The sequence below is a fragment of the Amblyraja radiata genome, chromosome 13, assembly GCF_010909765.2.
Source record: "Amblyraja radiata isolate CabotCenter1 chromosome 13, sAmbRad1.1.pri, whole genome shotgun sequence".
Classification (NCBI taxonomy): domain Eukaryota; kingdom Metazoa; phylum Chordata; class Chondrichthyes; order Rajiformes; family Rajidae; genus Amblyraja; species Amblyraja radiata.
In genome coordinates, this window is record NC_045968.1 from 11,193,978 (window position 1) to 11,217,596 (window position 23,619).

Genomic DNA, 23,619 nt, shown 5'->3' on the forward strand with positions numbered 1-23,619 from the left:
TATGGGATGTTTCCCTACTGGGCCATGGAGAGTTGTGTGAGAGCCTACAACAATGTGAGCTTTGCAATAGCTTTAGGACGGCACGGTGGCGCAGCGGTAGAGTTGGTGCCTCATGGTGCCAGAGACACAAGTTCGATCCTGATTACGGGTGCTGTCTGTACGGAGTTTGTACGTTCTCCCCGTGACCTGTGTGGGTTTCCCCTGCAATGTCATTTTCCTTCCACACTCCAAAGCCTGTAGGTTAATTGGCTTGGTATAAAAAAAATGTAAAATTGTCCCTTGTGTGTGTAGGATAGTGTTAATGTGCGGGGATCGCTGGCCGGCACGGACTCGGTGATCCGAAGGGCCTGTTTCCGTGCTGTATCTCTAAACTAAACTAAACAAAAGGGCATAGCTTCAGGGTGAGAGGGACAAAGTTGTGAGAGTTTCAAAGGAGAAGAGCAGGGCACATGGTTGTTTTATAAAGAGGATGGTGGGTGCCTGGAACATTCTGTCAGGGTGGTGGTGGAGGTAGATACAATAGTGGTGTTTAAGTGGCATTTATATAAGCACACGGATATGCAGCGAATGGATGAACGTAGATCACATGCAAGTTGAGGAGATTGATTTAACGGCATCATTTTCAGCACATTCATTGTGGGCCGAATGGCCTATTCCCGCGCTGTTCCATGTTCGATGTTCTAACTGTCATCTCGATGCATAGACTGGAAGACTGGACTATTGAATAGTTTCCGGAGAGCAAGTTGGCAAGGAAAATATATTTGCAATGCACTGAAAATGGACCGATTCGTAAAGATGCAATCACAAAGATAACTGTGATAATGCAATAGAAAGAGGGAATAAATAACTGGGGTTAGGAAACTATATAGCTGAGATCCAGAGCATAACAAAATAGCACCATCATGATTTGAAGATAGATACAAAATGCTGGAGGAACTCTGCGGGACAGGCAGCATCTCTGGAGAGAAGGAATGGGTGACATTTCGGGTCGAGAGGTTTTCAGTCAGTCTGAAGAAGGGCCTCGACCCGAAACGTCAGCCATTCCTTCTCTCCAGAGACGCTGCCTGTCCTGCTGAATTACTCCAGCATTTTGTGTCTATCTCCGCTGTAAACCAGCATCTGCAGTTCCTTCCAGCACGCACCACCATGTCCCCTTGTATGTGAATTACTCTCCCTTATTTCAAACTTTGTGCAAAAACTAAATCAATTCAGTACACAAACAAAATGTACATTAATCATTAAATGGGAATTGCATCAGTGGCAAAACATGAAAAATTAATACACTTTGAAAGTCATAGAAACAAAACATAGATGACACAATCAGAGACTCGCATTGCCTCTAAGATGTGCGACTCACTCGCTAATGTGAATCTCAAAAGCCGACCACATCTTTAAACCTTTATATAACCATATAACAATTACAGCACGGAAACAGGCCATCTCGACCCTTCTAGTCCGTGCCGAACACGTATTCTCCCCTAGTCCGATACACCTGCGTTCAGACCATAACCCTCCATTCCTTTCCCGTCCATATAACTATCCAATTTATTTTTAAATGATAAAAATGAACCTGCCTCCACCACCTTCACTGGAAGCTCATTCCACACAGCCACCACTCTCTGAGTAAAGAAGTTCCCCCTCATGTTACCCCTAAACTTCTGTCCCTTAATTCTCAAGTCATGTCCCCTTGTTTGAATCTTCCTTACTCTCAGTGGGAAAAGCTTATCCACGTCAACTCTGTCTATCCCTCTCATCATTTTAAAGACCTCTATCAAGTCCCCCCTTAACCTTCTGCGCTCCAAAGAATAAAGCCCCAACTTTCAACCTTTCTCTGTAACTTAGTTGCTGAAACCCAGGCAACATTCTAGTAAATCTCCTCTGTACTCTCTCCATTTTGTTGACATCCTTCCTATAATTAGGCAACCAAAATTGTACACCATACTCCAGAATTGGCCTCACCAATGCCTTGTACAATTTTAACATAACATCCCAACTTCTATACTCAATGCTCTGATTTATAAAGGCCAGCCCACCAAAAGCTTTCTTTACCACCCTATCTACATGAGATTCCACTTTCATGGAACAGTGCAGTTATCCCCAGATCCCTCTGTTCACCTACATTCTTCAATTCCCTACCATTTACCATGTACGTCCTATTTTGATTTGTCCTGCCAAGATGTAGCACCTCACACTTATCAGCATTAAACTCCATCTGCCATCTTTCAGCCCACTCTTCCAACTGGCATAAATCTCTCTGTAGACTTTGAAAATCTACTTCATTATCCACAACCCCACCTATCTTAGTATCATCTGCATACTTACTAATCCAATTTACCACACTATCATCCAGATCCAGATGTACATGACAAACAACAGTGGACCCAACACAGATCCCTGTGGCACCCCACTAGTCACTGGCCTCCAACCTGACAAACAACCATCCACCATTACTCTCTGGCATCTCCCATTCAGCCACTGTTGAATCCATCTTGCTACTCCACCATTAATACCCAACCATTGAACCTTCTTAACCAACCTTCCGTGAGGAACCTTGTCAAAGGCCTTACTGAAGTCCATATATACAACATCCACTGCTTTACCCTCATCAATTTCCCGAGTAACCTCTTCAAAAAATTCAAGAAGATTAGTCAAACATGACCTTCCAGGCACAATGGATATGCAATGGAAGACATTTAAAGACTGCATGGATGAACTACAAAAATTGTTCATCCCAGTTTGGCAAAAGAATAAATCAGGGAAGGTAGTGCATCCGTGGATAACAAGGGAAATCAGGGATAGTATCAAAGCGAAGGATGATGCGTACAAATTAGCCAGAAAAAGCAGCATACCGGAGGACTGGGAGAAATTCAGAGACCAGCAGAGGAGGACAAAGGGCTTAATTAGGAAAGGAAAAATAGATTATGAAAGAAAACTGGCAGGGAACATAAAAACTGACTGCAAAAGTTTTTATAGATATGTGAAAAGAAAGAGATTAGTTAAAACAAATGTAGGTCCCTTGCAGTCAGAAACGGGTGAGTTGATCATGGGGAACAAGGATATGGCGGACCAATTGAATAACTACTTTGGTTCCGTCTTCACTAAGGAAGACATAAATAATCTGCCGGAAATAGCAGGGGACCGCGGGTCAAAGGAGTTGGAGGAATTGAGTGAAATCCAGGTTAGCCGGGAAGTGGTGTTGGGTAAATTGAATGGATTAAAGGCCGATAAATCCCCAGGGCCAGATAGGCTGCATCCCAGAGTACTTAAGGAAGTAGCTCCAGAAATAGTGGATGCATTAGTAATAATCTTTCAAAACTCTTTAGATTCTGGAGTAGTTCCTGAGGATTGGCGGGTAGCAAACGTAACCCCACTTTTTAAGAAGGGAGGGAGAGAGAAAACGGGGAATTACAGACCAGTTAGTCTAACATCGGTAGTGGGGAAACTGCTAGAGTCAGTTATTACAATACAATACAAATTTATTGTCATTTGAGCCCCAGTGAGACTCAAACGAAATTTTGTTTCCACAGCCATACAAACAAAAACAATGTCCTACAGACATACACACAATTAAGTTCACACAAACATGGAAGGCAAAAGTCTTTTCTCTCCCCTGCTCTCCATGTCTCTCCCGATGTCCAAGCCCCAGGCGGGCGATGATAAGTCCCACGGCCATTTTAGGCCGTGCCGGGCGATTTACGGCCCCGCTCCCGGTCTAGAAGTCTCGAAGTTGGAGCCCCCGGCGGGCGCTGTAATGTCCCACGGCCATGAAGCCGTGCCGGGTGATGTACTTCCCCGCTCCGGGTCGTTCCAAACCCCGCGACACGGGCTGGAGAAGTCGCGTTGCGGGAGCTCCGGGAAGCGGTCTCTCTCTCCCCCCCGGACCCGCGAGCTCCCGATGTCCCAGTCCACCGGACCTGCGGCTGCGTTGCTGGAGCCTCCGAGCCCCAGGAGTCGAGTCGCAGCAGCTGCTATCCCATTAAAGATGGGATAGCAGCACATTTGGAAAGTGGTGAAATCATTGGACAAAGTCAGCATGGATTTACAAAAGGTAAATCATGTCTGACGAATCTTATAGAATTTTTCGAGGATGTAACTAGTAGCGTGGATAGGGGAGAACCAGTGGATGTGGTGTATCTGGACTTCCAGAAGGCTTTCGACAAGGTCCCACATAAGAGATTAGTTTACAAACTTAAAGCACACGGCATTGGGGGTTCAGTATTGATGTGGATAGAGAACTGGCTGGCAAACAGGAAGCAAAGAGTAGGAGTAAACGGGTCCTTTTCACAATGGCAGGCAGTGACTAGTGGGGTGCCGCAAGGCTCAGTGCTGGGACCCCAGCTATTTACAATATATATTAATGATCTGGATGAGGGAATTGAAGGCAATATCTCCAAGTTTGCGGATGACACTAAGCAGGGGGGCAGTGTTAGCTGTGAGGAGGATGCTAGGAGACTGCAAGGTGACTTGGATAGGCTGGGTGAGTGGGCAAATGTTTGGCAGATGCAGTATAATGTGGATAAATGTGAGGTTATCCATTTTGGTGGCAAAAACAGGAAAGCAGACTATTATCTAAATGGTGGCCGACTAGGAAAAGGGGAGATGCAGCGAGACCTGGGTGTCATGGTACACCAGTCATTGAAAGTGGGCATGCAGGTGCAGCAGGCAGTGAAGAAAGCGAATGGTATGTTAGCTTTCATAGCAAAAGGATTTGAGTATAGGAGCAGGGAGGTTCTACTGCAGTTGTACAGGGTCTTGGTGAGACCACACCTGGAGTATTGCGTACAGTTTTGGTCTCCAAATCTGAGGAAGGACATTATTGCCATAGAGGGAGTGCAGAGAAGGTTCACCAGACTGATTCCTGGGATGTCAGGACTGTCTTATGAAGAAAGACTGGATAGACTTGGTTTATACTCTCTAGAATTTAGGCGATTGAGAGGGGATCTTATAGAAACTTACAAAATTCTTAAGGGGTTGGACATGCTAGATGCAGGAAGATTGCTCCCGATGTTGGGGAAGTCCAGGACAAGGGGTCACAGCTTAAGGATAAGGGGGAAATCCTTTAAAACCGAGATGAGAAGAACTTTTTTCACACAGAGAGTGGTGAATCTCTGGAACTCCCTGCCACAGAGGGTAGTCGATGCCAGTTCATTGGCTATATTTAAGAGGGAGTTAGATGTGGCCCTTGTGGCTAAGGGGATCAGAGGGTATGGAGAGAAGGCAGGTACGGGATACTGAGTTGGATGATCAGCCATGATCATATTGAATGGCGGTGCAGGCTCGAAGGGCCGAATGGCCTACTCCTGCACCTAATTTCTATGTTTCTATGTTTCTAAATCCATGTTGACTGTTCCTAATCAGACCCTGTTTATCCAGATGCTTATATATATTTATCTCCGTTTATTTGTATTTAACAGCACAAAATCTTCAATGTTTACTCCAAATGTTTTCTTCTGCAAAGTGCTGTAGACCAGTATGAAGCTAATCCACAGACATTACTCATACCTTGAATGGCTTTCTTCTACGCTGCACTCTGCTTCTTCCACCAAATAGTTGCGACTTTCTTCTATTATTTCATCGGTGGTCTAATTTAAAAAAAACAACACAATATATGGTCACTCACCTAAACTTTCATTCCCTCCACCACAGCCGCCACAACATGGCCGGGGTCTATCAGGAATGTATATAACAGCAGAAAATGCTGTGAGTGTTTGGCAGGTTGGGCAGCATATTAAAGGGCCTGTCCCACTTTCACGACCTAATTCACGAACATTTTTACTCGTGGACATTTTTCATCAGGCTAGAAAAATGCCCCGACCTACTTGATGTCACGAGTACCTACGACTAGCATCACGGCCTGCTACGACCTACCTACGACCTCCTATGACCTCGTGACGACCATGCTGCGAGTATGAGTCAAGGGCAAACTCGGCAGAGGTCGTGAATTAGCTCGTGAAAGTGGGACAGGCCCTTTAGTTTACTTTAGAGATACAGCATAGAAACAGGGCCTGCGGCCCACCGAGTCCACGCCGACCAACGATCACCCCGTACACTCGTTCTATCCTACACACTAGGCACAATTTACAATTTTTACCAAAGCCAAATAACCTACAAACCTGTACGACTTTGGAGAAGAAAAAAGCAAAGCTTACTGGCTTTACCTTGCACAGGGGTCAAGGAAAGAGCATTCACGTCGCGGCCCTGTTTCCACCAATCTTTCCACCACCACGCACAAGAAGCACAAGAAGCGACAAGACACACACCATAGTATGCAGATGCCCAGAGGTGTGTTCAGCTCTGGCTGAGCAACCTCTAATCTTGTGTGTGGACTCGATAAGGAGAAGACCTTGCACTAAACGTTATCCCCTTATCATGTATCTGTGCACTGTGAACAGCACAATTGTAATCGTGTATTGTCTTTTCACTGCCTGGTTGGCACGCAACAAAAAGCTTTTCACTGTACCTCACTACACGTGACAATAAACTGAACTGATTTGAACTGAGTTAGCATTTCAGACCATTGACCTAAGTTTGAAAAGGGGAGACATTAAAAATAAATGGCTTTTAAGGTGCAGGGCAAGTAGTAAAGGTAATTGTGTGCAAGGCAAGGCAGGGCAGGACAGGAGTGGTTATTTTAGTGCAGGGGTGAAGGTGCAACATGAACCACGGGAGCAGCATGTCATGGAAAGAAACATTTTTTTACACAAAGGGTGGTAGATATATGGAACGAGCTGCCAGAGGAGGCAGCTGAATCGGATAGTGGGACAACGTTTAAAAAACATTTGTAAGTGTTCATCTCTGATCTTTGATAGAGTCAAAGATAGGATAAGTTTAGAGAGATATGGGCCAAACATGCAGGTGGGACTAGTGTAGATGGGGCATGTTGGTCCTCCCACATTCCAAAGGCGTGCAGGTCGGTAGGTTAATTGGCTTAAATTGTCCCTATGATGCGAGACTGAGATAACATAGAACTTGTGTATGGGGGGTGATCCTTAGTCAGCACGGACTCGGCGGACCGAAGGGCCTGTTTCCACGCTGCATCTCTAAACTGAAACTCTGTGGTCTTACAGTGCAAAGTTCCCTGCTTGTTTACTTCTGTCCTTGCGTTCCTCAGCAATGAGTTTATTTGGAATAAACATACTCACAGCATCCAAGTCGGTGAATCTCAAAGCTGGCTGCACTGGCTGCACCGGCTCTGCGTCTTCAGATACATCATCGACTTTAAAAAGCGCAACGTAGCTTTCATGCTCCTCAATCTCCTCAGCTGCAAAAAGAGAAGAGACCAACTTGTTTATGTCAGTTTAGCGTATCCAAAGTTTCACTTGGACTGAGTCTGAGGAAGGGTCTTGACCCAAAGCGTCACCCATTCCTTTTCTCCAGAGGTGCTGCCTGACCCGCCGAGTCGCTCCGGCTTTTTGTGTCCATCTTCGGTTTAACCCTGCATCTACAGTTAACTTTAAACACATTTCACTTGATTTTGTGTTTCATCCAGAACATTCATCGAGAGATGCGGATGGTAGAGTCCCTGCCTCACAGTGCCAGAGACACGGGTTCGATCCTGACCCTGTGTGGAGTTTGTACGTTCTCCCCGTGACTGCGTGGATTTAGTTTAGTTCAGTTTAGTTTAGGTGGGTATCGTTTCATGACATGTATTCTCAGGTAGTGAGGTGCTTTTTGTTGCGCGCTGTCCAGTCAGCAGAAAGACCACACATGATTATAATCGAGCCATCCTTTAAACAGGACAAAGGGAATAATGTACAGTACAAGATAACGTTCAGTAAAAACCAATTAAAGATAGTCTGAGGGACTCCACTAACATAGATGGTCGCTCAGGACAGCTCTCTTGATAGGATGGTTCAGTTGCCTGATGACAGCTGGGAAGAAAATGTCCCTGGGTTTCCTCCCACATCCCAAAGATGTGTGGGTTTGTAGGCTGTGGAAACAGGGAACTGCTGATGCTGGTTTACAGAAAAGGACTTCAAGTACAGAGCTAAATCAGTCAGCATTTCTGGAGAAATTGGACATGTGAAGTTTCGGGTTGGGACCCTTCTTCAATGTGCCCCGAAATGTCACCTATCCATGTTCTCTAGAGATGCTACCTGAACCAATGTGTTACTCTGGCAATTTGTGTCAGATTTGTAGGTTAAATGGCTTAAAAATTGCCCCAAGTGGATGAGAAATAGAACTAGTATGAATCAACTATATTGACCAAAGTGTAGGATGGAACTGCAGATGCTGGTTTAAACCGAAGATGGACACAAAAGGGTCTCGACCCAAAGGGTCTTAACCCTAAACATAACCTCTCCACAGATGCTGCCTGGTTACTCCAACATTTTGTGTCTATCTTTAGTATTGATCAATGGTTGGTGGGCAGAAGGGCCTGTTTCCATGCAGTATTTCTAAACTAAACTGACCCGACACAAATCTTTGAGGAATTTATCAATAGAATTGGCCTTCTGCACAACTCAGAGGCCTGCATTTCTTATATACAAAATCAATGGTTTGCTATAAACCAGCCTGTGGACTTTCAGTGAGAGAGAGAGTTGCTGGTCACTGTTGCCCCTGCCTAGACTTACTTACCTGCAGCAGGAACATAGTCCTTGAAGTTGGATTCTCATTGCTGAAGCTCTGTTGAACACAGAGCCTTTCACAGTGAAAGTCAGGCTTAATTCCCAAACAGATTTTGACGACTTAAACAACGTTCGCAGGCTTGGTGGCCATCAAAAGACATTGAACGCTTTTGACATTCGCAAACATCGGAAAAAATATCACCAAACTATAAAAAATTTAAATCGCGCTTTTAAAAAATGATAAAATATTAAACATCTAAATAATTAAATATGTTAAAGAGCATTGTAAATACGAAAACAAATCACTAGGAAACAGTAGACAACAATTCAAACAATTCAGTATGTTTAAATTAACATCTCGGCCCACCGAGTCCGTGTCAACCAGCAAGCCCAGTACACGATCCTACACATTAGAGACAATCTACTATCTTTTACCGAAGCCAATTAACCAACAAACCGACACGTCTTTGCTGGAAACCGGAGCACCTGGAGGAAACCCACGGGGTCACGGGGAGAACGTACAAACTCCATACATATAGCACCCGTAATCAGGATCGAACCGGGATCTCTGGTGCTGTAAAGGGCCTGTCCCACTTGGCCGTCATTTGCGCCTCATTTACGCATCATATGTAAAAGAGGTCAACGAGTCGTTACGCGCGACATCGCGCGCAAATCACGTGTCATCATGCTGTCTAGTGTGCGTGATGTCATTTGTATACCCTGCGACACATGGTTACGCACGGTGACGTAACCATGTATCACCACACGATACACGTGAGACGTCGGGACGTCAGCGTACGACGCCAATGCGTCAGCATGAAATCCTGGAGCACCGCGCGATACCGCGCGCAACTCCACACTCCTCCACACCTCTCCATGCGCCCGTCCCGCGCAACTCCACACTCCTCCACGCCTCTCCATGCGCCCGTCCCGCGCTACCCACACACTACCCGTGCATCACAACGCGACACCCACATTGACGGCCAAGTGGGACAGGCCCTTAAGGCAGCAAGTCTACCGCTGAGCCACCGTGTCACCCTCGCACTAACAGAGTTCAACATCACATCCATGTTCACAACAACTGTATGAAGTTTGAGCCAAACACAAAGTGCTGGAGGTACTCAGCAGGTCATGCAGCATCTGTGGAGGGAATGGGCAGATGAGTGTATGCTGAGTGTTTGCCGGCACTGGGTGGATGTGGGGGAAGGCCTCATTGAAACTTACCAAATAGTGAAAGGCCTGGATAGAGTGGATGCGGAGAGGATAATTCTACTCGTGGGAGAGTTTAGGACCAGAGGCCACAGCCCCAGAATAAAAGGATGCGCCTTCAGAAAGGAGATGAGGAGGAATTTCTTTAAGCAGAGGGTGGCAAATTCATTGCCACAGATGGCTGTGGAGGCTAAGACAATGGATATTTTTAAGGCAAGGTGATTAGTACGGGTGTCAGGGGTTATGGGGAGAAGGCAGGAGAATGGGGCCGAGAGGGAGAGAGAGATCAGCCAAGATTGAATGGCAGAATAGACTCGATGGGCCGAATGGCCTAATTAACCATATAACCATATAACAATTACAGCACGGAAACAGGCCATCTCGACCCTTCTAGTCCGTGCCGAACACGTATTCTCTCCTAGTCCCATATACCTGCGCTCAGACCATAACCCTCCATTCCTTTCCCGTCCATATAACTATCCAATTTATTTTTAAATCATAAAAACGAACCTGCCTCCACCACCTTCACTGGAAGCTCATTCCACACAGCCACCACTCTCTGAGTAAAGAAGTTCCCCCTCATGTTACCCCTAAACTTCTGTCCCTTAATTCTCAAGTCATGTCCCCTTGTTTGAATCTTCCCTACTCTCAGTGGGAAAAGCTTATCCACGTCAACTCTGTCTATCCCTCTCATCATTTTAAAGACCTCTATCAAGTCCCCCCTTAACCTTCTGCGCTCCAAAGAATAAAGCCCTAACTTGTTCAACCTTTCTCTGTAACTTAGTTGCTGAAACCCAGGCAACATTCTCGTAAATCTCCTCTGTACTCTCTCTATTTTGTTTACATCCTTCCTATAATTAGGCGACCAAAATTGTACACCATACTCCAGAATTGGCCTCACCAATGCCTTGTACAATTTTAACATTACATCCCAACTTCTATACTCAATGCTCTGATTTATAAAGGCCAGCACGCCAAAAGCTTTCTTTACCACCTTCTGCTCCTACGACTTCTGAACTTATGGACAAGGTGTTGCCTGACCCGCTGAGTTCCTCCAGCACTCTGTGTTTTGCTCAGGATTCCAACATCTGCAGTTCCTCGTGTCAACAGCATGGAGTTGGGGATTTGCACATGTTTGTATCAGTAATGTAAAATCACAAGCCTCCTGTGTGGCAGGGAATTATGTACCCAATTTGTAGGAATTATATGTGGCAATTATTTATAGCTTGCCCTGGATCCCATGTGAACTAACTTATCTGGACCAGCATGCCAATGTGGAACCTTGTCAATGGCTTTGATGAAACTCTTGTAGACAATGACTAATGTACTGCTCTCGTCCATTTCCTTGGCCACCTCTTCTCTCCGCAGTTACTTTTTGGCACTGAATATATTTGGTGAACCTCTTACGATTCTCCTTTACATCATCTGGCAATGTTATCTCATAACCGTGGCACGGTGGCTTAGCAGTAGAGCGACTGCCTTCCAATGTCCCTAGTTTGTGTAGATAGTGTTAATGTGCGGGGATCGCTGGTCGGTGCGGACTCGGTGGGCGGAAGGGGGCTGTTTCCCCGCTGTATCTCTAAACATAACTAAACTCAAGTTCATATGTTCACAAGTGATAGGAGCAGAATTAGGCCATTCGGTTCACCAAGTCTACTCCACCATCCAATTATGGGTGATCTATCTTTCCCTCTCAACCCCATTCTCCTGCCTTCTCCCCATAACCCCTGGCACCCGTACTAATCAAAAACCGATCTATCTCTGCCTTAAAAATATCCATTGACTTGGCCACTTGACCAGTGTCTTCAGTGTCATTTAATCTCTATTGCTAAATCTGAGCTTCCCTCTAGTGGTGCCAGGATCTAGGCAGATCAAGATTGGTACAAAATGCAAAAAAAGGTAAAGAATTGAGTTTAAGTTTATCATTATGGTCACCTGTACTGAGGTGCAGTGAAAAGCTTTATATTGTATGCTATCCAGCCAAATCAGAAAACTCCAGATATAGACACATGTAAGCTAAACCCACAGTTACAATGGGTAGAACAAAGGGAAAGATACGGAGTGCAGGATATAGTTCCCAGCATTGTAGAGCAATGGTACAAGAGACAAAGTCCAATGTTCACTTTAGTTACAACACTGAATGAAAATACTGACCAGTCAGTAGAAGTTCTTCATCATTTTCCTCGTTCTTCTCTTCACAAGATGAGAATGTAGAATTACTTCGGCTATCCATGTCTTCAACCGGAAATGATAGTTCTGGAGTTCTAAAAGAAATGTTGTCATTTAAATTTAATAACAGGCTGTAAAATAAAACTTGCACCGATCACACAGAAACATAGAGACATAGAGAGTAGGTGCAGGATTAGGCCGTTCCGCCCTTCGAGTCAGCACTGCCACTCAATATGATCATGGCTGATCATCCAAAACCAGTACCCCGTTCCTGCTTTCTCCCCATATCCCTTGATTCCATTAGCGCTAAGAGCCATATCCAAAAAACATCCAGTGAATTGGTCTCCACTGCCTTCTGTGGCAGGGAGTTCCACAGATTCACAACTCTCTGGGTGAAAAAGGTTTTCCTCATCTCAGTCCTAAATGGCCTACCTACCCCTTATTCTTAAACTGTGACCCCTGGTTCTGGACTCCCCCAACATCAGGAACATTTTTCCTGCATATCAGATAAGTCTGCCCCTTCAGTTTCCACCCATTCCCTTAAAATTGCTGGCAATAGCATAGTTTAGTTTAGTTTAGAGATACAGCACGGAAACAGGCCCTTGAGCCCACCGAGTCCACACCGACCAACTATCCCTGCACACTAACACTAGCCTACACACCCTAGGGACAAGTCACACTTACACCAAGCTAATTAACCTACAAATCTGTACGTCTTTGGAGTGTGGGACGAAACCGGAGCACCCGGAGAAAACCCACGCAGGTCACGGGGAGAACGTGCCAACTCCGTACAGACAGCACCCGTGGTCTTTAGTCTTTAAGCTAATGTCATTCATTTTTATGTTACTGACAGACTGAGAAAGCTCCATCTAACAATTTATTGCATTCAGTCAGCCAATTTAAAACACAAATTGAATCAGATGAGTCTCGAAAGCAGTTTCCAAATAAACAATTTCAGGATGTATTTGGAGTGTGGGAGGAAGCCGGAGCACCCGGAGAAAACACACGCAGGTCAGGAGAAAGAACGTACAAATTCCTTACAGACAGCACCCGAGGTCAGGATCGCACCTTGGTCTCTGGTGCTGTGTAGTGAGAAACCCCCAAAAAATATATATTTTGTAAAGTGAAGATGGACTTGTTGAAGATACCTCATGTTGGTCTTAAGCTGCAACTTCTCCAAATAGGTTGCATCGTGCTCTGTCAACTGTATCTCCTTTGGTTCTGAATTTTGCCCACTGTCTTCTGTTTGTGATGTCCCTATGGAAACTGACAAGAGATCATTCACAAAGAAATCATTAGATGTTAGGAAATGTACACCACTTAAAGAAAAATGCAATCTAGGCACTGGTTAAATGTGACGCAGCCCAGACCGTCACAAACCAACCCTCCTTCCGTTGACTCTATTTACACCTCACGCTGCCTCGGCAAGGCCAGCAGCATCATCAAGAACGAGTCGCACCCTGGTCACTCCCTCTTCTCCCCTCTCCAATCAGGCAAAAGGTATCTAAGTGGGAAAACGCTTACCTCCAGATTGCAACGACCAGGTTCAGGAATAGCTACTTCCCCACAGCCATCAGGCTATTAAACTTGGCTCGGACAAATCTCTGAACATTAATAGCCCATTATCTGTTATTTGCACTTTATCAGTTTATTTATTCATGTGTGTATATATGTATATATGGTATATGGACACACTGATCAGTTTTGTAGTCAATGCCTACTATGTTCTGTTGTGCTGAAGCAAAGCAAGAATTTCATTATCCTATCAGGGACACATGACAATAAACTCTCTTGAATCTTGAATCTTGAGGGACAGTTTCTTCCCAGCTGTTATCAGGCCACTGAACCATCCTACCACAACCAGAGAGCAGTGCTGAACTATTATCTACCTCATTGGTGACCCTCGGACTATCCTTGATGGGACTTTACAGGCTTTATCTTGCACTAAACGCTAGTCACATTATTGCCTTTATCATGTACCTGTACACAAGGAACAGCTCGATTGTGATCATACATTGTCTTTCCGCTGACTGGTGAACACACAACAAAAGCTTTACACTGCACCTGACACTGTACCTGACATTATCCTACACACACAATAGACAATAGACAATAGGAGTAGGCCATTTGGCCCTTCGAGCCAGCACCGCCATTCAATGTGATCATGGCTGATCATCCACAATCAGTACCCCTTTCCTGCCTTCTCCCCATATCCCCTGACCCCGCTATCTTTAAGAGCCCTATCGAGCTCTCCCTTGAAAGTATCCAGAGAACCGGCCTCCACCGCCCTCTGAGGCAGAGAATTCCACAGACTCACAACTCTTCTGTGTTAAAAAGAGGGAAACATGCCAATAAACTAAACTAAACTCAAACTAAACTAAAGCTAAGCCATTAATGTTTACAGCTTTGAGACTTTGCGGAGAGCGGTGGGATTATAAATCATGAGGGAGAGACACTAAGAGTGGGCTCAGAGACCCCATGAATTATAGAAAAACTAAAATGAAGAAGGATTGCCAGCAGTCAGCAGGCACAACAATAAGTAGAAACAAGGAACTGCAGATGCTGGTTTATACCAAAGATAGTTACAAAGTGCTGGAGTAACTCAGTGGGTCAGGCAGCATCACTGAAGAGTTAGAACACAAAGTGCTGGAGTAACTCAGTGGGTCAGGCAGCATCTCTGGAAAAAAAGATGGCCGACATGTCTGTGCCGAACATGCTGCCGAGGCCAACACTTATCTGCCTCCACATGATCCATGTCCCTCTATTCCCTGCTCATCCAAAGGTCCAAAGGTCAGTTTATTGTCATGTGTACCAATTAAGGTACAGTGAAACTCAATTTAACATGTGTTTATCCAGAAGTCTCTTAAACGCTACTATCGTATCTGCCTCCACCACCACCCCCAGCAGTGCACTCCAGACACGCGCCCCTCCCTGTGTAAAATAAACTTGCCTCATGCGGTTCCTTTAAACTTTGTCTCTCTCCCCTTAACACAATGTCCCCCAGTCTTAGATATCTCCATCCTGGGAAACAGATTCCGACTGTCTATCCCATCGATGCCCAATGTCACTTAACATCAATTATCTATGGTCTGAAGAAGGGTCTCGACCCGAAACGTCACCCATTCCTTCTCTCCAGAGATGCGCCGAGTTACTCCAGCATTTTGTGTCTATCTATGATCAATGTCTGAAGAAGGGTCCTGACCCATAACGTCCCCACCCTTTATCTCCAGAGATGCTGCCCGACCCGCTGAGTTACCCCAGCACTTTGTGTCGATCTTAAGCCCAACACTAAGTTTTGTTGCAGCTGTCTTCAAGGTTCAAATGTGAGTAAATATCGCACGAGGGGTGATCAGGGATCAGAAGGAACAGGAACTTCACCCTTGGCACAAGGGTGGATAGGAGCATTCAACAGACATCTGTTATGTGAATTCCATGCAAACACAACTCAAGGTAAAACTAGTGCAATGAGTCTCATTACACCAGACTATCAACATCACAAGGTCATAACTGATAGGAGCAGAATTAGGCCATTCGGTCCATCAATTCTACTCCGCCACTCAATCATGGCTGATCTATCTCTCCCTCCTAACCCAATTCTCCTGCCTTCTCCCCATAACCTCTGACACCGCACTAATCAAGAATCTATCGATCACTGCCTTAAAAATAACCATTGACTTGGCCTCCACAGCCTTCTGTGGCAAAGAATTCAATTAAAGAATGAACTCAATTAAAGAATGTGAACAGGCTTGAGGGGCTGCATAGCCTGGTCATGTCTTACCGTGCTCTAGTTCATAAACAAGCAGAAAATATATGTTTAAATGCAAAATATGCACAGTACCTGCTTAATAATATAATCATCAAATGATGTCTGTTCTGTGTGAAGCTCTACAAGGCAACTAAGCCACCACAATAGTTGATGAGAAACACAAGCAGCAAGTTAATCATAACGTTAACAAACTAACTTTCAGTTGTGATTATAATAATGATTTGATAAAATCAGAATTACATTGGATAGTCATAGAGTGATACAGTGTGGAAACAGGCCTTTCGGCCCAACTTGCCCACACCGGCCACCAATGTCCCAGCTACACTAGTCCCACTTGCCTGCGCTTGGTCAATAACCCTCCAAACCTGTCCTATCCATGTACCTGTCTAACTGTTTCTTTAATGATGGGATAGTCCCTGCCTCAACTACCTCCTCTGGCCGCTTACTCCATATACCCACCACCCCTTGCGTGATAAAGTTACCCCTCGGATTCTTATTCAATCTTTTCCCCTTCACCTTGAATCTATGTCCTCTGGTCCTCAATTCCCCTACTCTGGGCAAGAAACTCTGTGCATCTACCTGATCTATTCCTCTCATGATTTTGTACACCTCTATAAGATCGCCCCTCATCCTCCTGCGCTCCATGGAATAGAGTCCCAGCCTACTCAACCTCTCCCTATACCCCAAACCTTCTAGTCCTGGCAACATCCTCGTAAATCTTTTCTGAACCCTTTCAAGCTTGACAATATCTCTCCTATAACATGATGCCCAGAACTGAACACAATATTCTAAGTGTGGTCTCATCAACATCCTATACGACTTCAACATGACCTCCCAACTTCTATACTCAATGCTCTGACTGATGGAGGCCAATGTGCCAAAAGCCTTTTTGACCACCTTATTCACCTGCAACTCGACCTTCAAGGAACAATACACCTGTACTCCTCGATCCCTCTGCTCTACAATACTACCCAGAGGCCTACCATTTCCTGCCCTTGTTCGACGTCCCAAAATGCAACACCTCACACTTCTCTGTATTAAATTCCATCAAACATTCCTCCGCCCACCTGGCCAATTGATCCAGATCCTGCTGCAATCTTTCACAACCATCTTCACTATCTGCAGTGGTGACAAGTGGTGACAAGAAATAAGTTACGACACTTGAGGAGACAACTCACGACAATACAGGCGTCACCCCGCGACCATGTGGCCACAGCCTGATTTCCGGCTGTCGCTGAAAAAATCTCCTAAGTGGGACAGGCCCTTAACCCACATGAACTAGGGACAATTTTGCAACTTACCGAAGCCAATTAACCTACAAACCTGCACGTCTGTGGGGCGTGGGAGGAAACCGGAGCATCCGGAGAAAACCCACACGGTCACAGGGAGCATGTACAAACTCCGTACAGACAGCACCTGGAATCGGGATTGAACCCGGGTCTCTGGCGCTGTGAGGCAGCAGCTCTACTGCTGTGCCACCGTGCTGCTTCTATCTTGCTACATATTATTTGTCACGCAACTGTCCGGGTTTTCTTGAGAGACGTTGGCAGTTCCAGGTGCAAACTGCAGAACTACATGTGCATCCTTCCAAGATAGGGAAGCCAGACTTGTCCACAGATGTTCCAGATGCTGTCTCACCAGGAGCAAGACATCTCCACTCTTCCCCCGAAATCATCTTTCAATGAGGCCCAATGTGTCATTTGCCTACCTAATTGATTACCGGATCTGAATGCAGAGGAAGGAACTGATTTACAGATGAAGATAGACACAAAATGCTGGAGTAACTCAGCAGGGCAGGCAGCATCTCTGGAGAGAAGGAATGGGTGACGTTTTGGGTCAAGAGCCTTCTTCGGACTGAGAGTCAGGGGAGAGGGAGACAGAGATATGGAAGGTAAGGTGTGAAAACGAGAGGTCAAAGGGGACAAAGTTCAACGAAAATGTAGAATAGATCATTGTTCGCTCGGGGAAGGTGACAACGAGGCAAACAGAGATAACATTTAATCAAGGGGGCAGTCAGACTGGTCAGAGAACTAAGATGGGGGAGAGATGGAGGGAGAGGGAAAGCAAGGGTTACATGAAGTTAGAGAAGTCAATGTTCAGCATTGTAAGCTGCCCAAGCGAAATATGAGGTGGTGTTTCTCCAATTTGCTTTGGGCCTCACTCTGACAGTGGAGGAGGCCCAGGACAGAAAGGTCAGTGTTGGAATGGGAGGGGGAGTTAGTGCTTGGCAAACCAGGAGATCGGGTAGGTTTAGGTGGACTGAGCGGAGGTGTTCTGAATCTGGTGTTTGGAGTGTTGGCTGAACTGACCAGCGCCGAAAATGTCCCGAAGGTTTTGCACTTTGCTGCTACATTTTAAAATCATGCAATAACACATTATTACTTTTTAACTACCTCTCCTGCCCCGAATGAATTAAATTAATTTTGCAGATCTGTCATTCCCTCATATTTATTTCAACATTTTTTTGCTCGTTAAAAATTTATTTTTTTTCTATGTTTTTTCACTTATTATCTTAGACAGAGAAACATAGAAAATAGGTGCAGGAGTAGGCCATTCGGCCTTTCGAGCCTGCACCGCCATTCAATATGATCATGGCTGATCATCCAACTCAGTATCCCGTACCTGCCTTCTCTCCGTACCCCCTGATCCCCCTAGCCACAAGGGCCACATCCAACTCCCTCTTAAATATAGCCAATGAACTGGCTTCAACTACCCTCTGTGGCAGAGAGTTCCAGAGATTCACCACTCTGTGTGAAAAAAGTTCTTCTCATCTCGGTCTTAAAGGATTTCCCCTCTATCCTTAAGCTGTGACCCCTTGTCCTGGACTTCCCCAACATCGGGAACAATCGTCCTGCATCTAGCCTGTCCAACCCCTTAAGAATTTTGTAAGTTTCTATAAGATCCCCCCTCAATCTCCTAAATTCTAGCGAGTCTTGCGCACATTCCAATCTCCACTTTGTGCTCAGCAAAATTTCCGATAAAAATTACGCGTTTTATTTTCTGGAGAAACTCAGCGGGACAGGCAGCATCTACGGAGAGAAGGAACAGGCGACATTTGGGGTCGAGACCTTTCTTCAGACTGATTGTCCCGAACCATCGCCTATTCCTTCTCTACATAGATGCTGCCTCATCCGCTAAGTTTCTCCAGCATTTTTGTCTACCTTCGATTTTTTTCCCGCATCAGCAGTTCCTTCTTACACATTTTATTTTCTGATATTTTATCTTTTTTTGGTAGTTCAATTTGATGACTTACTTCACTGTCACCAGACCATCGAATGCATTAGAATTGGCCCCTGGCAGCAACCTACACTGTTAAAGGTCAAACAATCAATGCCAGACATTACTATATCATACAGCCAGCTTTCTCTCAACAACACTGCAAGACTTGGGCCCATATTTTCCTCTTCCAGGTTTGCCTTCATGCTTTGCACTTTCGATTAGAGATACAGCATGGAAACGCCCACCGCGTCCGCGCCGACCAAGGATCACCTGCACACCAGCACTATCCTGCAAGCACTGGGGAGGATTTACACTTTTACCAAAGCCAATTGAACGACAAATCTGCGCGTCTTTGGAGTGTGGGAGGAAACCGGAGCTCCCAGAGAAAACCCACGCGGTCACGGGGAGAAAGTACAACCTCCGAGGTCAGGATCGAACCCGCGTCTCCGGCGCTGTGAGGATGCAACTCTACCGTTGCGCCAGCGTGCCGCCCTTTGCTAGACGATCTGCTGCTGGATCATATCCACAGACTTGGTCTTCATGGGTCACAGTTTAAGAATAATGGGTAGGAAATACTGAGATGAGGAGAAACTTTTTCACCCAGAGAGTTGTGAATCTGTGGAGTTCTCTGCCACAGAAGGCAGTGGAGGTCAATTCACTGGATGTTATCAAGAGAGAATTAGATTTAGCTCTTAGGGCTAACGGGATCAAGGGATATGCGGAAAAAAGCAGGAACGAGGTACTGATTTTGGATGAACACCCATGATCATATTGAATGGCGGTGCTGGCTCGAGGGGCCGAAATGGCCTACTCCTGCACCTATTGCCTATGTTTCTATGTTTGATTTATAAGGCACGGCTTTTTTGACATTGGTGCAAGATGCAGACACAATGCCCCCCGAAGCAGGTAAGTAATTGAAAACACTCTTGCAAGTGCATCCATGGTTGGTGTGGAAGAGTGCCAGGGAGGAAATGCAATGGATCACATTCTCAACACTATTCATTCCAGGTCCACTACAAAGCTGGTGGGATGGGATAAATGTGTAGGAGCCGAGTAATAAAACAGACCTTGGGTGACAGAGAAAAAGCAATCATTTGTGAAAATGAGAAATCAGATTGTGGAAAGGCAGCTTTTAAATAGCATGACTTAATATGGTATGTGAAGGAGGAACTGCGGATGCTGCTTTACACCGAAGATAGATGCAAAAAGCTGGAGTAACTCAGTGTGGCAGGCAGCATCTCTGGAGAGAAGGACCAGGTGACGTTTTGTGTCGAGACCCTTCTTCAGACTGAGCACGGGGGAGAGGGAAACAGGAGATATGAAAAGGTACATAGGACGAATGCATGAAAGATATGGAAAAGGACAAATCAAAGCTAGCAACAATGATCAAGGAAAGGTGGAGCCCACAATGCTCCATTGTTGGCTGTGGAGAATACAGATGTTGTCCCCGATGTTTACTGCAGTTCCAATTTGATTCTATATTTGATTTTCATTTCCATGTTTTAGACAAGTATAACAGTTCAAATGTAATATATTTTGAGATTTTTAATAAATAATTATTTTTGCACAAATTAATTACAAAAACCAAGGGAAAAAATCGCCACATTTTCAGGTTCTTTTTCAATTAAACTGTTTCCAAGCTTTGATAAAAAAGAGTTCCCGTGTTGATTTCTACCTGAACATGTTTTCGTTGGCAATGGAGCTTGGCCAGGTTTTCTTTGCCTCCATTCCTTGAGTGCATCTTGGAATGCATTCGCCGACTGTTCCTCATCAAAGTTGCCACTTAGCAGCGATCCACCTTTGCGGGCCTCTGCACTGCTGTTTCGTGCACTCAAAGCTGGTTTACCAACTTCATCATCAAAGGTAAGAATCTGCAGCAAAGAGCAAGTTAAGCAAATAGAAAGCACTTTATTTTAGTTTTGAAACTAAAGGGCCTGTCCCACTTACGCAACTTTTTCGGCGACTGCCGAACCCGTCATAGGTCGTTGCAAGTCACCGAAAATTTTCAACATGTTGAAAATCCAGCGGCGACCAGAACAAGGTACGACTCTTTGAGCGATTACTCACGACTATAGAGGCTTCACCATGTCGGCAGGATGTCGCCTGTATGGTCGTGAGTCGTCTCCTCAGTCTCCCAAAGAGTCGCAGCGTCTTTCTGGTCGCCGCTGGATTTTCACCACGTTTAAAATTTTCGGCGACCTGCAACGACCTTTGACAGGTGCCGGGCATTCGCCGAAAAATTTGTGTAAGTTGGACAGGCTTATTAGGCTATTCCCAACCTGTGGTGGCACAGTGGCCCAGTGGGGTAGAGTTGCTGCCTCACAGAGCCAGAGACCTGGATTTGATCCTGACTACGGGTGCCGTCTGTGTGAAGTTTGACCATTCTCCCTGTGACCACGTGGGTTTTCTCCGGGTGCTCCGGTTTCCTCCCCTCACTCCAAAGACATACGGATTTGTAGGTTAATTGGCTTCTGTAAATTGCCCCTAATGTGTGTAGGATGCGAAAACCGGGTTAACATAGAACATAGTGTGAATGGGTGATCGATGGTCGGCGTGGACTCGGTGGGCCGGAGGGCCTGTTTTCATCCTGAGTCTCTTTCTCTCTCTCTCTCTCTCTCTAAATCTGCTAGTATTCTCCGAGATCGTCGGTTTCCTCCCACACTCCAAAGACGTACAGGTTTGTAGGTTAATTGGCTTTGTTTGAGTGTAAATTGGCACTAGTGCGTATAGGGTAGCATCAATATGCGAGGATCACCGGTCAGTACGGACTCGGTGGGCCGAAGGGCCTGTTTCCACCCTCAAACTCTAACACTAATCTGTATAATGCTGGTGCCCCCTGCCATTGTCTGGAAGGATCATGTAGAATGGTTTACGGACATCCTTAGCATCACAGCTGCAAGTGGCACTGTGCTGTGCCATTCCTGGAGCCTGCCTGACCATCTCCTGCGGCATGTCATGGGGCTTGAGTTGTCCACATTGGTGGCAATGCAAGCTTCTGACGATGAACCCGACGCTCAGGAGTCTTACTAAAACGCCCGGCTTAAATAGTTAGTCCTGAAATGGCTGGGAATGAGTTCACAAAAGTCACATTTGAGAAAATCCAAAAGCCAGAGGCACGATCAGTATAATTGAAAACTAATTCAGAGTATTAAGGCTGTACTGTAGTAAGTGCTCCCTTGGGAAGAGTCAGGAACAGCACCTCATATTTCGCTTGGACAGCTTACAACCCTGAGGTATCAGTATTGATTTCTCTAACTTTAGTAACCCATGCAACCCTCTCAAGCCGAACCAAGTCATTGTCGCAGCTTCAGTCATCGTGTTGAGTCTCATTGTCTGTCACTAGTTTTCACCTAGTTCACAACTAACAATGGCCTGCTCCCCTTATCATCATTACTTTTTTGCATATCTTTCATTCATTTGTTCTACATCCCTCGATATCACCGTCTATATCACTTGTTTCCCTTTCCCCTGACTCTCAGTCTGAAGAAGGGTCTTGACCCGAAACGTCACCCATTCCTTTTCCCCACAGGTGCTGCCTGTCCCGCTGAGTTACTCCAACTTTTCGTGCCTAGCCAGGATAATAAGTTGATGGCCTGATGTTCCGATCCGTTTGTGTTATGGCAGTATTTGCAAAAATCTGAACAGGATGGAGAGACAGGATAGCAAATCAATTCCTTCTTTAATTTAGGAATGAGCCGCAGATGCTGGTTACCAGTGAAGATCGACACAAAATGCTGGAGTAACTCAGCGGGACAGGCAGCATCTCTGGGGAGAAGGAATGGCTGACATTTCGGGTCGAGACCCTTCTTGGCTTAGTTTAGTTTAGAGATACAGCACGGAAAAAGGCCCTTCGGCCCGCCAAGTTCATGCTGACCAGCGATCCCTGTACACAAGCACTATCCTACACACTAGGGATAATTTACTACAGAGTGGATGGGGAGAGGATGTTTCCACTAGTGGGTGAGTCTAGGACTAGAGGCCACAGCCTCAGAATAAAAGGGACGTTCCTTTAGGAAGGAGACAAGGAGGAATTTCTTTAGTCAGAGGGTGGTTAATCTGTGGAATTAATTGCCACAGACGGCTGTGGAGGCCAAGTCAATGGATATATTTAAGGCAGAGATAGATAGATTCTTGATTAGTACGGGTGTCAAGGGGTTATGGGGAGGAGGCAGGAGAATAGGGTTGAGGGAGAGATAGATCGGCCATGATTGAGTGGCGGAGTAGACTTGAAGGGCCAAATTCTCCTCCTATCTCTACATAAACATGAATTTATATTAATTATACCAGCTTTAATTTTACTACTAAGCATGCAAATTACTCAGCCCCAATTACTAAGCACGTAAAAGTGCACTAGTTAGTTTTGTGGCTATTTCTCCACATAAAATCTTTTCAGTTCATCCAATAACCTTACCTCAGCATTTTGTTGTGGCGTTATCTTAGATGAAAGTTTTTGTCCTGAAAAAGGTTTCTTTGGAAACAGCTTTCGATTCACAGGAGACTCATCAGATTCAATTTGTTTTTTAAATTGGCTGACTGAATGCAATGAATTGTTCAATGGAAGTTTTTGTTTCTCAGTCTGTCAATAACATAAAAGTGAATCACATCATTAAATGGGATAAGTGTTTCAAAAAAATCTCAGCTTAAAGTGGGTTAAGGCTTAAGACTACGGCTGCTGTCTGTACGGAGTTT

At 45.3% G+C, this 23,619-nt stretch overlaps 1 protein-coding gene across 1 annotated transcript in view; it reads right to left on the reverse strand.

Moving 5' to 3' along the window:
- The window catches only part of LOC116980122, a 78,281-nt gene that overhangs the window by 18,680 nt on the left and 35,982 nt on the right, over positions 1-23,619 (reverse strand). Inside the window, exons 16-21 of the mRNA XM_033032232.1 lie at positions 23,342-23,506; positions 20,606-20,801; positions 13,094-13,211; positions 11,931-12,040; positions 7,143-7,261; positions 5,503-5,582 (exon numbers count right to left, since the gene is read on the reverse strand). Coding sequence (XP_032888123.1) covers positions 5,503-5,582; positions 7,143-7,261; positions 11,931-12,040; positions 13,094-13,211; positions 20,606-20,801; positions 23,342-23,506 — 788 coding nt within the window. The remainder of the gene's footprint in view (positions 1-5,502; positions 5,583-7,142; positions 7,262-11,930; positions 12,041-13,093; positions 13,212-20,605; positions 20,802-23,341; positions 23,507-23,619) is intronic.